The 17,096-nt window shown below is 38.0% G+C and overlaps 1 protein-coding gene across 4 annotated transcripts in view; it reads right to left on the minus strand.

The window, feature by feature from the left end:
• LOC125720156 (interferon-induced protein 44-like) overlaps positions 1-17,096 on the minus strand; it is a 100,538-nt gene that overhangs the window by 60,726 nt on the left and 22,716 nt on the right. For 3 of the 4 annotated variants that reach the window (XR_007385360.1, XM_048995327.1, XM_048995325.1), the window contains exons 1-2: positions 11,076-11,171; positions 4,811-4,988 (exon numbers count right to left, since the gene is read on the minus strand). Coding sequence is in view for 3 of the 4 variants with exons in the window: in XM_048995327.1 (XP_048851284.1) it covers positions 4,811-4,965 (155 nt within the window). In the remaining variant the exon portion in view is untranslated. Of the gene's footprint in view, positions 1-4,810; positions 4,989-11,075; positions 11,172-17,096 lie in introns of those variants that run through there. The other variant, XM_048995326.1, reaches the window with a different exon arrangement.

A 17,096-nucleotide genomic window follows, 5' to 3' on the forward strand; every position in this document is an offset into this window, starting at 1 on the left:
AGATACTTTTAGCCAAAGCTGCACAAATATGGGAAAGCATTTTTAATTATATTTTTAAAATAATAGCAGTTATTTTTTCAGGCTACGATGTAACCCCTCCCACACACACACAAACACACACACACACACACAACAGCACACGAACATAATACCAGGGTGGTTTGTTAGTGTTGCGTTTGTGCCCATTTGTGCTGCAAAACTCACCGTTCTGTCTTTAGTTTTTGAGATATTAATGATTTTATAAAGGTCAAAAGGTCAGCCAACCCACATACAACATCACAATGATATGAAACTTGGCTGGTTCATTAGTTCTGCATCTGTGCCCATTTGTGTCTCAGAAATCACCATTGTGCCCCTTTTAGTTTTTGAGATATTAATGAATTTTTGTAAAAGCCACCAAAAAGTCACCAAACCCGTCTACAGCGCACGGACGTGAAACTGGGCTGGTTCGTTAGTGCTACATTTGTGCAGCAAAATTTGTGCTGCTTTCATATTCAAGATAATATCATTTATTTTGTCAGATGATGACATTACTTTGCATACATATAGAGGAATATGAGCTATAGGCAATACTTGCCCCATCCAGGAGCCCTGTTCACCATTGAAGTAAACTTTTATTGAGATGTCCATGGTTTATTGAATTCCCTTTGTTTCTAATTCTGTGTCACACCAAACAATTCACCAAATTTACCCTTGAAAATTAATCTTCAGATCACTAAAGGTTTGTTATATAAAAGCCTCACCCACGATTTGTAAAACACAAAATGCGTGGCAAATGAATAGACGCAATTACAGCGAGCTGTGCCGTACAATATACATTTGTGACTGTAAATGTATTGGCAGACCCCCCCTCAGACTTCCTAATTAATTAATAAGATCTTTTGTTAGGAATCTGCGCATTACTAAAATGTGCATGCAGTTGTGAAAATGTTTCCTAAATGGTGTTAGTCTAATTACAAACATGAAATATTTAGCATTTTTAAATCTTTCTTATGTCGAATACTTTAATGATGTGACCATCACATGCATGGTCATTGCGATGCCACAATATTATATCGTCGGACGGACCGAGGCATCACAAGAGCAGCGAAGAACAAGGAGACTTGCTTGCTATGATAAAACCTGCTGTTTATTGTTGTCCTGAACAAGGCTCTAATAAGCACCCAACAAGCACCAAACCCTATTCCAAAGGGGAAACACAGGGAAGTCAGATACAAGGCAGTAAAGTTCACAAATGGTGGACCATTTATACAAGTTAAGGATTGGACAGGGTACACCGAAGACACGGGCAAACACACAACAGAGAAAGGCAACCAAATACAACAAAAGTACAACAAGGGATATTTACAATTACAGACAGGGGCTATTTTTCAATTGCCCGCAAGCATGCCGGGATATGCTGGCCTCCACTGGCGCTACACAATATTTCGCTGTCCCCTGCAGCAAATTCGATCCCCCACAATGTCAATCTCCTTATGACACTACTGTGTGTAGATGTTGAATATTTTTTCTTATTAATTTACCTTAAGGTAATTTCCAGTGGAAAGTACCATACTGTATAAGCAAAAACTAGCAATAATACAAAACTATTCTCCTGAAATGAAAATGCACTTGAGAGGTTAATAATGTGTTTGAAAAATACGGAAAAAATGAAAATACAATGTCCACTACAACACAAACAAAAGTAATTACCAAATAAGACATGACATTTTTATTATTTAAATGCTTGTATTATAAAATAGAATCCTGTTTATGTTACAGTATAAATGACCTGGAAATAGTTTTGGTATAAGCCAAGGTTGAAATGTAGCCAGGGGTGAAGATAACTGGTACGCAAGTACGCATTTACTTATGCAAGAACAATACATGTGACAATCAATTGTTTGTAAAAGCACAAATGCGTACTTATTTTATGTGCATTTGCACTGCTATGAAAACAAAATATAATGTATTTTGATCTTTATATGCTAACTAAACTTCATTTGCGGTATATGGGTTAAAATGCAAGGTATTTTCTTGTCAGAGCAGTGAAAATGCGCATTTGCACTGCTATGACACAAACAATCGATTGTCACACGTATCGTCCATAAAGGTGAGTGCGTACTTGCATACCAATTATATGCACCTCTGAATATAGCTGATTTAGGTGGTACTGTACATGTTCCACTTTATTCCTATATATTTGAATGCCTGTGCTTTTCACAGAACACCCATGTTTTCTAATTCTATACTGTAATATTAATACTTCGATATTTATGATATGTATGATAATACACAATCGTAAATATCTCAAAAACTGAAAGAGGTAGGATGCTGATTTCTTCGGCATAAATGTAGCACTAACTGACGTAGCACTCAAGACTGATCTTGGTCTCAAGACCACTTTTTGAAGTCTTTGTTTCATCTCAGACTTGACTTTATTTTGACTCAGTCTTGTCTTGGTCTCGGAGATAGAGGACTCAAGGTCTTATTTCAAGAGCAGTCAAGACCACTCTTCAAAACACCTCTATATTTATCGCAACAGCGTAATATTCATCTGTGTTGATCCATAGAACCCAACTAATGCGAAATGCATTCAACACACATAATGTAATTGTCACATCTCCTACATGTAAACTCAATGACGGGCTGCAGCGTTCAGTATTGTTTGAGGCTAAAACGTCGTCACTTTAACAATCATAGCGTATATTGGCAGAAAAACGATAGCGATAAACTTTAAGCATTACACTCTAAAACCGTGTTTTACATAAAAACATAAGAAATTTACAAACGAGGGGAAACTATTTGGCCCATAAAGTTCAGCTAATAGCTTAAAGTTGTTAAAATCTTATCTAGATCTGATTAAAAGAACCCAAGGTTTAACTTGTACTACACTAACAGGAAGGCTATTCCATACTCTAACTACATGTTGTGTAAAGAAGTGCTTTCTCAAATCCAGTGTAAAACGTTCTCCCGTTAATTTCTACCTATTGACATGACTAATATTGAAATAGCTATTTGGCTGAACAGCATCCAGACCTGTTAGGCACAAGTGTCAGGGTCAGCACCCATCTGTCCCAGCCTTTCGTGTCTTCCCCCCGTTTGGCCAGCAGGTGTCACTGGCCATCCTGTCCTCCCCATTGTCCAAGTCCTTAGTCTGTATTCCTGGCTCCCCAGACTGCTGCATGATTCTATGGGCTGAGCATATACTTGTAAACCCCTCTGTCACATGTTCAGCCTCCTCTGTTTTTGTATTTAGTAGATTTTGTTCCCTAATGTTTCATTTATATCAGTTTTTCTAGTTCCTGTGATTTTATGGTTTGCATTTTTTTATTAGCTTTGTGCCCATGTTTTACCTGCTATCATTATTTTCCTAGTGTTAGATTCTGTTTCCTAGTTTCTCTGTCAGTATCTTAGTTCTGTGATTCTGTTTGTTAATTCCACTTATGTCCTGTTAAAGTGTCTGTTCTGATTGGATTGTTTTGAGTATTCGCACCTGCCTTTTGTTAGTCCGTGTTATCTGTGTATTTTAGTGCCTACTTGGGTTCTGGTCCCTAGTTGGTCATTGTGTCAGAAGATTAGATGTTTCTCTGTGTTGTAGTATGAGTTTGTACTTTGTTCCCTGCCTGAACGTGCTACCTGTGTTGTTTTGTTCCTGGACCTCATTCCCTTGTCATTCCTAGTAAGTCATTTCTTTCCTAATTTTGCTTTATCACCCTCATGGTCCTTTCCTTTGTAGATTTACCAGTGTTTCAGTGTCTGCAGTAAACCTCCCTGTGTCTCAGAGCCACCAGTGGATCATCACCTCCTTTTTCTGCCTGCACCATGCCTCACTCCCGCAAGGACACAAGTAGTTTTTCCTCATAAGAAGGAACAAGACTGCATTTGCATGTCAAATAATGATATCTGAGTAGCCAAAATGTCCTGGAAACAAAACGGGCACAAATGCAGCACTAACAAACCAACCCAGTTTGATGTCTGTGTGCTGTTGTAGGGGACCTTTGGTGACCTTTATAAAATCATTAATATCTCAAAAGGTAAAAGAGATGGAAAGGTGATTCCTGTGGCTCAAACGGGCACAAACGCGACACTAACAAACCGGCCCCATATTTTGACTGTGCGCTGTTATAGAGGGGCTGCATCATGCATCATCATCAAGAAAAAAATTATTGCTATTACCTTAAAAACAAAAGCAGCATAAATCCTAATTTTTATGGCACAAACCAGCACAAATGTAGCACTAACCAAACACAATGTTTATATTTTTGTTGTGTTTTTTTGTGCTGATTGTGGTGGGGCAGCTTCAAACAGCTAACAGTCATGTTTAAATGCAAGATAATACAGATGATAAATACTGACATCATCTTGTGAGATAACCCACAGGGCCACACACTGTGCCATGTTTATGTGGGTGTATGTGTGTCTATGTCTTCACGTTTTTGTAGTTATTACATTGTGAGGACTAGATTTCCCAACAATGTGACCAGTAACTTCTTACCTTGTGGAGACATTTTTTCAGTCCCCACAAGGATAATCTCATAAAAATCTGTGATTGCAAACTCAAAATGCCAAAAGTCATGTATATTTGTTTACATATGGTTAAAGTTAAGCCTGGGTAGGGGACCAGGGGTTAAGGTTTGTCATAGTTATTAAGGTTATGTCTATAGAAATGAATGGAGAGTCCCTACAACAAAGTCAGATATGAAGTCTGTGTGTCTGTCTGTGGGAGGAGAGGGTTGTAGTACTGATATGTATTTGAAAATGACATGGATAAAATGATGTGACACTAGTAAAAGAAATGTTAATTATATTTAATGAAAATGCTCCGTACCTCTCATCCCACTTAACATCCCTCCATGGTTTATCAAGGATCTTTGGTTTCCTCTCCTGTTCCATCACTCGCACCATTTGCTGTACAGGCATCACTCTTCGGTGGATTTCAGTAAAGTTGGATGGTTCAGTAGGCTTACTGCTGCCGCCTCCCATTTTCCAAACACCAACTTCTGGACCTGTTTAATCCAAAGCAACACAATTCAGAAATCATGATCAGCCAGGCCCTGGAGATACTGGGGTTATGGGCATTGCTCAAGGATAAAAATGCTTGACTGATAACATGAGCGGCAACCTGCCAATTAAGGGCACAGAGTCCTAACTGGCTGAGCCACACACAGCCCCATTATGGATTGACATCGACCATTTTAACAATATAATTTACAAGTGTTCATGAGGTGCCAGTACTGCTTACCAATTAGGACTGGCCCATTTCTGCTAGCCAGAGGTAAAACTCGCCGAACTTGCCGATGCAGATTAGTTGATTGATGTTACATTCCAGACAGCATCATATTATTGTTTCAACGTTGAAGTATAGTTAAATGCATTGAATTATGGTCGGTGTTGAATTATCAACATTGAAACTAAATTGGTTTTTGGTCAGATTTTCAATACTGAAAAATTTATGGTGGCAAAACCTTGATTCAATGTTGATATAAAGTGACTTTTTCAACATTGAAAATAAGATGCTGAGTCAACATCGATATTACTGATGGCGAGTTGATATTGTATATTGTGTGTAGTACTGTATATATCGTTTTGTTCTGTACAATATAGATGTATTGGAATAGATTGTCTGTACTCATATTTAAACCCTGCTGATCATGCACACGTAATACACACAGTTACATTACACTATTCAAATTGTTTTCTACTCGAGTGGTTTTCAAATATCCGCAAATTCCGCAAAAATTGCAGAAATTCTGGATTGTCTAAAATACCTATTTTAAGCTGTTTGTGTTTAGAGTTGATATTTGTAATTTATTTATAAAAATTACTGTACTCTGTAATAAATGGAAGCATGTGTTCTGGTCTCATATATAGCTGAGATGACTAAAGTTTATTTTCACTTTAACAGACTTAGTTTAAACTTCAAAAGTACTTTTTACAGTTGCTTAAAAATCTTGCTTGTTTAAAAGGTTTGCATAATTATATTTTCTTTTAATTTTTTCAGTTTGCAGAGATCAGAGAATTACTGTACTTCACAGCTTTTTCAAAATGTCAAAGTGTCTTTATTTACATTTTACATGCCATCCCTACAGTTTTGGAAATGGGATTTGTATTAAAATCCTTGTAACAATCAATTGCTTAATTATAACAATTTTAATTTGTATTTACAGTGATTTTGTCCTCTAAATACAAATTGAAAGGGAGATGCTGATCCATTTTAGTAACTGTAGATCAAACAATTCAGCTATGTACTGTTGATCATTTAACTGTAAATCTTTAGCGCTGTTAAATCTTTAATGACAGCTTATTTTCTCTTCAATATCAGAAGCTCTATAGCACCACTACAAGGAAGTGACCCATCATATCTTCAGTGATGCTGTGACGAAATGGCTTCGATATGCACCAGAACGTCAGGGAGGCGCAAAGAGAAAATGGACAGAAGTGGGTGTGGGCGGCTTGGGGGGGTCAGTTAGCACTTCAGTGTTTTTGTGATTGTTATCAAATTACTACCAAATTACTACCATTGTGCTATTTTTCTGTGAATGTATATATAATTTGTTATGAATAATAAATTGTTTTCAATTTGAATATTTGTACGTGTTATTTTTTATTAACCTCTAGAAAGCCCTGCTGGATATAACATAATTTCAGCATTAATTGACTTGCGAAACAATTATAACCCAATACTGATTAAACATACACTAATTCAACATTAAATCAATAGATAAAGAAACTGCCAGACAAGTGTTGAAACAACATTGAGTCCTTATCACAAATTGTTGATTTTTCAACGTTGGATAGATGACCTTTTCAAGATCAAAATTAAAGATCAATGTTGTTTAATATGGAATCAATGTCATTTGATATACATATAAAATATACATATATTCCTGCGATGGGCTGGCCCCCCATCCTGGGTTGTTCCCTGCCTCGTGCCCATTGCTTCCGAGATAGGATCCGGACCCCCCGCAATCCAAAAGGATAAGCGGTTTGGAAAATGGATAGATGGATATACATATATTCAGGTCTGGTGCAGCCAGTCTGTGTAATTGTAAATAGCCCAAGTATTGTTGTTCTTGTTATGGCTGTAGTTGCCTTCCCGATCGTGGCGTGTATCTTTGCCCATGTCTTGTGTGTATCCTGTCCAATCCTCGTGTGTTCTTAGTTTGTATAACTCCCCCGCCATATGTTCACCTTACAGTTCGGCGTCCGACCACCACCTTGTGTTTCCATTAAGTGTACAATTGTACTTTGGCTCATGAACTTCATTCATTCGAGGACTCAGTCCGTGACCCGAAAAGTTCCTGGTACGACCTGAATCAATTTTTTCCCCATTTAAAACAATGTAAATACAGTACAAGTAATTGGTTAAAACCTCAGAAACATTGAATGTTTTCAATTTTTTATGCTTTTATGACAGGGGAAACATGAGCTGGAATCCAGGAAGTCAAGGAACAAGGGTTTTTTTTCAGGATCGTACACAGGAAAACACGCAAGAACGTTGAATCACATTACAATGACCGGACTGGGGAAACAAACTGAAACGCAGATTTAAATACACAGGATAAATGACAGCAACCCGAAACAGCTAATCACACGGGGATTCCACTCGAGATAACGAGGCACATGGGAGGAGTGGACAAGCAGGGCATGATAACGCAGTTGCCACTATGTGTGAATGGAGAATATAACACTTAGATAGGAGTTACTTAATAATTTATGTTATTAATGAAGTACTGTAATTTTATGTATAGATATGTGACTGTTAGACACCATCACAAACATGTTTATCAATCACTGGTGCTTGTCGGGTGCCTGTTACGATCTTTTTCAGGGCTAGAATAAAAACTGTGGTTCCCTCATCCTTTGCTGCACTTGCAATATCTCATTCTAGCTAGAAACCATATAACTATAAAGTACCGGGTGACATCATGATTTCTAATCAGCGTGCGATAGGAGAACATAGGAGAACTGAATTTCCTGTAACACCTATCAGAAACAAAATATGACTGCAAAGTAGTTATTAAAAGATATTTTACAACTTTAAAATTTTACAACACCTCAGAATGTTAACGAGCAAATTCTCTCATGGACACACACTCAATAAACCACAATTGCTCTGCTTAGTGAAGCACAAATACGTGGCACACATGTTAGTGTGATTGCTTGTCATTTAGCAAGTTCCCCCAGAACGAAGACAAAATAGGCAGGTCTTGGGCATAAAACTCCTGAGCTGAAAATTAGTCCATGTCCGGCTGGCCGAACGCATGGTAGTCCAGAAGACTGGTTCGCTAATATCATCAACCCCTGCATCATTGGTCTGGACCTACTGATTTGACTGGGAGCAGCCCTTCACCTCGGCTTAGACGTGGTGGCTCTCCAGCGCATCAGCAGCGGAGGAGGAAGAAGTCCACTTGAGAAAGCAGCTTGCAGCACCCAGGGAAAAAACACCAGGAACACAGCCCCAAGCCCTGCCCCGACTGCAGAACACAGTGACATCACAGCAGGGGGCGTCTTCTGAGGCAGTGTGAGTTGTACAGTGTGGCAGTATAGCAACCAGGACCTTATGGCGGAGCAGCGGGAAGAGATCAAAGCTCCGTCGATACTTTTCCAGGACCTCTTCGCCGCCTGGGACCTTGTTTGCCGACCAACTTTCCTGGTGCAGCACCACATCGATATGGGGGATGCCCCGCCCATATACCTGCGTCCACATAGACGTGAAGCGGTGGACCAGAGGATCAGAGAGATAACAGTGGTAGCAGTCATATAACCGTCCAACAAAAGGACGGGTCGTGATGATTCTGCGTTAGCTACCGACAGCTGAACGTGGTGATGAGGAAAGATGCCTATGAAGTGCCACTCATCAACAACACACTGGACTACATTGCTGGATCAACGTGGTTCACCCTCAATTTCCAGACTGGTTACTGGCAGGCAGAGGTGGCAAAAGTAAAAATCCAGACCATGATTTACTTTCAACCAACTAGATGAGTACTCTGTGACTGTGACACTTTATGCTCACCTGGTTGGTTGAGCATACCTCTGCTGGCAGGTCAAACTAGCTCAGGCAGGTTCAGGGCCCCCAAGGAATTGCACAGTGATTAGGAGAGGAACTTGAAAGGCACAGGTTCGGCAAGATCTGTCGGCGGCTGCGGATCGTGAAGACCCACACCGCCCCCTTTCACTCTCAGAGGGATGGGCTGGTGGGGCTGTTTCACCCTACCGTAGCCGCATGACTGACGATCCTCGTGGACGAGCACGATAGTCACGCAGATTGCTGTAGTTAAAACACACGGTATCTTTTACACTGTATCTTTTGAGTTGCTCTAAAGGAGAACGCATGTCAAACAGGTTCTTCCATTTTTACAGATATATATTAGAATGAACTGGTTAATTTTAATTGTGCTCTGTGGTAATGGATTTCGACAGCGTCAGTTTTACTTATTTACAAGGAAAAATATAAATATGGTTGATTTTTAGGGCCTATAAGTTATTATATGTATACGGACGCTGAAATCTGTCTGCATATTTGCATGAATTCCCCAGGAACCGCAAGCCCCGAGTATTTCAGCCCCGATGCCAGTGTTCCTTAAAAAAATCAAGTCCCAGGTAAATTTCACTTAGCCCCGGAATTTAAATTGCTGGAAACCCAAATGGTAGCTGCCAGTTCCGGTCAAATGCGTTTTTTAAAAAAGCAGGACTTCTTACAAAATTAATAAATTAACCAGTTAATGGGGTTTCTTACATTTTGCACGCTATTGAAATGAGACTTACATATATTTGTTGGAGAAACTCCGAACTACCTTCGACCGCCTCAGTTTGTATAGACAACTGTGAAAGTGAAAGTACAACTGCAAAACAATTTATATAGTCACAGATCGCGGCAAAAAAAGGTAAATTGTAAATACGTTTGAGATTTATAAGTTGTATAATTACTATAATATGTTCTTATAGTAATAAATCCTTCTACACACTCTAAATGAGTTCCATGGGTATAACATGATTCGACAACAGAAACAAATAGTTCCAAGGGAAAAAAAAGGCTCAAAAATTAAAAATTAAAAAACATTTTTTGAATTATGTGGTTTACTAGCTGCAGTTTGCACGGTATGCAGGCTAATTTGTTTAAGAAATTCACCTTTCCCAAACGACCACCGAAAGCTATACAGTTTTACAGACAAATGCGAAAATGAAAGCAGGAGTTCAAAGCATTTTATATAGTCGCACGGATAATGGTGGCCGCACCACTGCTCATGAATATTTAATATTGCATCAGTTCTCATTTCAGGTTTACCATACAGTTGTTCACTTAAAATGCTGTGCTATAGCCTAATTTAAAAATAGAACAGTTACACCGAATCGCACAAGTCGCTACAAAGTAAAAGGACTGTCAACTAGATTCTATTTTGTATTAATATAAGAGGACAATGGATTTTACCGTAAGTTTTCCTTCTTCACAAAGAAAAAAATATAAGTACGTTTGGCATGTAACACTTACATTATTGCTAGAATGAGTACATTTATTAATATAGATTTTGAAATCTTTCTACACATCTTAATTATGAACTCCCCAGGAATGTCGCGGTCGGTGAATAAGGGTAACGACCAATTTCAGCCAAAGACGTTTCAATAAAACATAGTTCAGCTGGACGTTTCACAAAACCATTAAATGAACGAGTTATTTGAGGTTTCTTGCATTCTGCACACAATTGAAATATACAAATATGTGTAACAAAAACTCGTCTTCTCCAAACCACATTCGACCGCAGTTTTTACAGACAGTTGTGGAAGTGAATGTTCAAAAGCATTGGATATAGTCACACGGATCACGGTGGTTAAAGGTAAAATATAAGTATATGTTGGATTGAACAATTATGTATATGCTAGAATAAATTGTATTTTTATTACAGATTTTGAAATCCTGCACATCTACATGAGTTCCCTGGGTATAACACGATTGGAGAACAACAGAATCTAACAGTTCCTCATAAATTAGAAAAAGAAATAAAATCACAGAATGACTAAATTGACGAGTTATGGGGTTTACTATCCTATAATTTGTACGGAGTATAAGTCAATTTCTTTAACAAACTCACCTTTTCCAAACGACTCTCGAAAGCTGCAGTTTTACAGACAATTGTGAAAATGGAAGTAGGAGTGCAAAGCATTTTATATAGTCGCACAGATAATCTTGGCCACACCATAGTTCATGAATATTTAATACTGCAGCAATTCTCATTTCAGGGTTACAGTGCAGTTGCTGTTATATAGCCTAATTTAAATATACTAGTAGTTACACCTTAACGACTTCGGTCAAATCATCCGCGCTTAACGTAACATTACGGTATCAAATCGCGTTTAGGAAAATAATAAGCAATCAGGTATAGACAATTGTTCAAGATTTATTGTCATGCAGGATGCACTAAAATAAAATACAGTTCTTATTTTCCCATAATGCAAAGAAGTCATATACTATCTGGAAGGCAAAGTCCTAGGCAATTTCCAGACAAAATTTGGTCAACTGTACCAATTTAATGCACTTTGAATTCTATTGTTCTATGTAGATTTGCTTAAAACAGCCAGGTTTAACAAGACACATCTCAGAATTTTCCCATAATGTATGAACAAGTCTTATAGCCTCAAAAAAGGGCAAAGTCTCAAGCTAGTAACAGACAAAATTTGGTTAACATTTACTGGACCATTTTCAAGAAAAGGCACTTTGAAATCCATATTTATTTATTTGTTTGTTTTTAAGTCGAGTTTAAAAAACAGGCCTTAACGCAGAATTTTCCCATAATGGATCAACTATTATTGTGATTAAATATGAATTTTTGGGTACAGATGAATAATAACCAAGACACAGGTGGAACTGACAGAGAGTATTTATTAGTACATTGGGCGGAGCCTAGTGGAGCCTAGTGAGTCATAGGTGGAAAACACTCTCAGGTAACAATTTATAGTCATTTACAAACCTTTTTGCATCCCCATAATCTGAAGTGTAAACAATTCATCACATGTTAATAAATGTCTTAAGAATTTGTAAATGATTTGCTCATCATTAACTACAGGCTTAGTAATCATTTAGGAATGATTAGTTTATGATCGTTTCCCCTTTTCATCATTTATATATGTTGTAAAGTTTTGCAAATTATTAGTTAACATTTAACTACATGCTTATAAATGTCTCGTTAAGACTCTGTGAATGATTTGTTCATTATTAACTACAGGCTTCTAAATGTCGTACCAAGGTGTTGTAAATCATTAGTTAATGTTTAAGTAAAGGGTTATACATGTGATATAACATTATTATAAAGTGTTACCAAATATTTTAGTGCAATAAAATAAAAGTCTGGCAATTCATACCTCTCGTACATTAACTACACTGCATACCACATGCATTGACATTAGGCTTTATAAAACATACATTAAAACTGAGATAAAAAAGACAATATAGTTTGAAAACCTTAACTTTAATAAAACAAGTACAATGCACATACAGGCTTCCCAAACACAAAATCAAAGCTGAAAACGCATTCAATTGTGTAACTATGCAATCAGAACACATAGCTTTGTTTTGTCAGTTTAACTGTTGAAACTTAGTTTGTTTTAGCAAAACATTTTATATTTAAGCAATATTCATACGAGAAGGAGTGTGGTTGTTAGGGCTGCAGCCATATTTAAACTTGGCAACTTGCGGCAGGCTGACAGCAGCCGTCACACTTTGTCGCAGTGATACCTGCAGCATGCAGGGGTGAGTCTAAAGGGGAGCATGGGGTGTACTCAACTAGATCTATTTAAAGGCTTTAGTACAGTAACATTATTCTGCAGATTTAGATTAATATGAGTAATATTACATGAATATAATAAAAAAATATAATATAAAAATTACACTCCCCCTTCCCCCAACAGCCTTGGGCCAGTAAAACTTTGAGACACTGAATTACTATTATTTCCTCTCTTTTGCAGTGAATCACAGTGTCGCATGAACAGCTGCACCATGTTCAGTTCAGCGAGCTGCTCAGTTGACTGACAGCATTTTGACCAAACTGTCACTCACATTCACTCACACACACATGAACACGCATGCACCATTCCCACCTCATCCAGGAGATACAATCCTGCCAGAACTTTTTTTTATGCCTCCTATAAATGTACAAGAACACAGAGAGTAAAGGCCGCCTTAATTTATGCCTTAGTTTAAGATGTATACCTTCTTTGTCATTTTATTTGACATTATTTTGTTTATTTTTGCATTTAAGAAAGTGTTTTCTGTTTTAAAAAAAAAAATACAAATATGTACATAAATGCACTAAATGGGTTTAGTTCTTTTGTCAGTCGTTGTATGGAGTTCAATCATTAAAAATGTTCCCAAAAAGGAAACCAGTGAATTGTTCATTTTAAGAGACCTGTCTATTTTTTTCTTTTTTGAATAGTTACTATTGCTCTTTAATAAGAAAAAAATATTTCTTATCCAATTACTTGATTAATCGATGGAATAACCGATAGAATACTTGATGGAATACTCGATTACTAAAATAATTGATAGCTGCACTCCTAGTGGTTGTGCTCCAATATATCATGGCTGTGACTTGGTTGTAGACACGAGGCCACAGGCTTTTATACAACAGTTCATTGAGTACCATTTAACAGTTGTAAGCCACAACAGTTAATACTTTGCTTGATTATTTATTTAAACATAAAAAAAGAACTTGTTTCCACCAGCCAGCTGTTGACTGTTGGGTCAGTTCATGCCAAATCAACCAGGGGCTCCATGGGCATCATTCCTGATTTTGATGAAAACTTGATATTTTGATCCTTATAGAGAACACTGAAAATTCTCCAAGTTTTATTGAAAAATTCTGATGCAGTCCAAAGTTATGGCCCTTTCAAATTTGGGTGCCACTCCCCCTTTTTTGCACTCGCGAATCGCGCATGTCATTTGTGAAGGTTTTCTGGTATTAAAATTAAGTTCAGGGGAAGCACTTCAAAGTTATGGACCTGCAAAAATCAGTTTTTGGTTCACTTTTTTCGGATTCTGACCCCAAGCTGTGGGGTCACCACCACACCTACATCCAATATTCTTCTATATTTTTGTTCTTTGAGGAAGACACTGTAAGCAGATGCAAATTCATTCTAAATAACCATTTATTCTTTGATATACTGCCATCTGAAAATGGTCACAGGTGAGAAATCCCCCACAGGACCCCCTACTTCGGGGGCGTGGTTGACTGTGTAGATAGTTAGTGATGGGAATGAAACTTATACAGTTGAAAGAAGCATAACTGAACTATAAATGCTGAAAATATAACATAATATAGATCTTAAATTAGAAAACCTACTAGTAGCATCATTGAATTAATGAGAAGCCATGTTCACAGTTCTTACATATTCTTTGGTCAATCCATCAGGACTAACACAGTTCCTGTGACAAGTCAATACTTCAGGAAGTTTCGTTCAATTTTGTCCTCATCATCCAAAGAAAGTTTGTAAAATTGAGCACTCTGTCCCTGTGAATCAAGTGCACTAATAAAACAGAGAACATGCTGCACTGGAATCCAACACTTGTCTCTACGATTTTCACTTGGCCAGCTGAAAAGTCCACTTGATTCTGAATGTTTCATGAAGTCCACTTTAATGTCATGTTCTTGCTTTTGGCGGGCAAACAAAAAAAAAACATATTACTTACCTTATGTGTCAATGCACTTACTAATGCACACAGAACCAAGCATTTTCTCTACCTATATGCAGTGTTTAATTTATGCTGGACCTCAGCTCTGGGAACTCTGGCTCAGAGTAGTCTGTGCTCCACCACCTCAAACACTACACCCAATAAAATAAAACTTAAAATGGATTTAAGTTAAGGTTTGGAATAAATGCAAATTGAACTAAAGAAATGTATATTTATAAAATTGTTTGTGTTGTATAATTTTTTGATATTCATCCACCTCAGTTAGTATGTTTCACTTATCTGATTTTTGATTCGCAAGGGAAAAACCACAGCACATGCACAGAAAATGTGACTTTTTGGCCACTAAAAATGATATGCAGTATTAGGAAGCTGATAAGCATAATGCCTAATCTCCACCATAGACTTGTGGACTTGTGACTAGTGACATGGTATATTGCAACAGCAATAAAGGGTTTGAATCAAATCAAATCAAATCAAATCAAAGAACTGCTCTAAGCTTTGTCGAGACAAATGCCAGGTATAGCAGAATAAGACCAAACTGGATTGGGAGATGTGTTACGCATTTACTACTAAGTAGTACTAAGTATTACTAAGTAAAACCTATTACCTACAGTAGGTCTGGGTTCAGATAGAATTCGCCCATCTGCAGTCAGATCCATTCTGGTCCATTGCCAGAAGATGTTTGTCTAGCTACACTAGACTAGTATATTTAGACATGAAAATATGAATGATATAAATGACATTTAAGACATGGACATAAAGACACACAAAGAAATAAGGGAAACCACATAATTGGTGGGGAAAGATTTTGAAAATTAGCATGTAAGTAGAATGTATAATAAATTAATAGGCGTAGTTTCAGAGTTACATGTCACAACAAGGACTCAGATGTGCTCAGACAAAAACACATTTATTGACTTTCACTTTCAGTTGATCCATCTGAGGAGTGCAGACTAGATGGGCGTAACAGGTGACAGGGCTGCCCGGGGAGTGTGAGCGCGTGCTCTGCTCTGATGGATGAATGCTATGATAACATCTAAGCGTAGGGGAGCAGAAACAGGTAAATCCTGTAAGTTAAGTAACTATAAATGTCACCATAGTTCTTGTAAATGAAACAGAAAGCTGTCCAGTCCTGGCTTATCTGTCTGATCTCAAACTGTGAATCAGACCTACAACTTCACAAAAAAACCTTAAAATGCAAAACAGGAGCATCTGATGCAGTTCCTGCAGGTTCAGAAACCAGTCCCAAAGTGGCCAGGTCATTAAATACTCTGCTGGCCATCTTACATCTCCCCCCCCCCCCCAACAGGCACTGTTTATCTGTTTATTCAATGAAGCATAATTAGGGACAGTGGTGGTCTAATGGTTAGAGAAGTATACTTGTAATTGAAAGATTTCTGGTTCAAGTCTATGACCAGGTACAGGAATTAGCTGGTCCTCTGCTATGTCACATATGGGTTAAATGCAGAGGATACATTTCATTGTTGTGCACTGTGGTGTGTCAACACTGATCACCTATTTCTAACAATCCTTATTGCTTCCCTTAATTCTACTGTATTTATTTACATTCGCATTGCACTGTATTAATAAAGCTTTGTGTCCAGCCCCCCTGTTTCTCACTGTGGAAACCCCCCCTTGCCACTTTCTTTCTGTATGGCACACTGTGGTCTTGGGGGTACGTTATTATTTCATGTGACTGCATATCTGTTTCTGTTTGGTTTGGCAATAAAGCTCTTTTCAGTTGCCTTGACTATGCAGGGTAGATATACTGAAAAACAAACAGGCATTATTTGCCATTGGCAGGTACATTGCAATGCTTCTCTTCACTGACAACATCTTGCTCTCTATAACTTGGAGGTCACAGTTAGCAGCACCCCTGGAAGAATGTCGTAATATGTTTGCGTACGTCTCAGACGTAATTTCATTTAAATATGCGTATAAAAACATGGCACGGTATGTACAAACATACCGCACATGCCTAAAACCACAGTCTGCATACCAGAGAAGAACGTCAAGTTGTGCTTTTTGTACTCATGCATATGTATTCATGGGAGGATCAAGCTAAAAGTGGGAGTTTTGCCCAAACACAAGGGAGGAGATGGTCAAAGAGACACGGGTTATGTGTTCTGCTGCATGTATGAAAATTAGGTATAAAGATAACGTCTGGTTTCTGTTGAAAAATATATGCGCGTGACAAGCAGGTGTAATGCAGGTAGTACTTTTGCATACATAGGAAAAATATGAAATATTGCCCCCCCGCCCCCAATCCACGAGCACATTTACAGACACGTAAAACACACAGCACATTCCATTAATGTGCAAGTAATATGTGTTATGGTCCAGTCTAGGGTTGGACGTAACGGAAAGGGAAGGGAAGAGGGAAAGGGGAAACAGGACAACCAGGGGCGGAGGAAAGGGAACACGGGGC

This window comes from Brienomyrus brachyistius, chromosome 24 (genome assembly GCF_023856365.1).
Source record: "Brienomyrus brachyistius isolate T26 chromosome 24, BBRACH_0.4, whole genome shotgun sequence".
Taxonomy (NCBI): Eukaryota; Metazoa; Chordata; class Actinopteri; order Osteoglossiformes; family Mormyridae; genus Brienomyrus; species Brienomyrus brachyistius.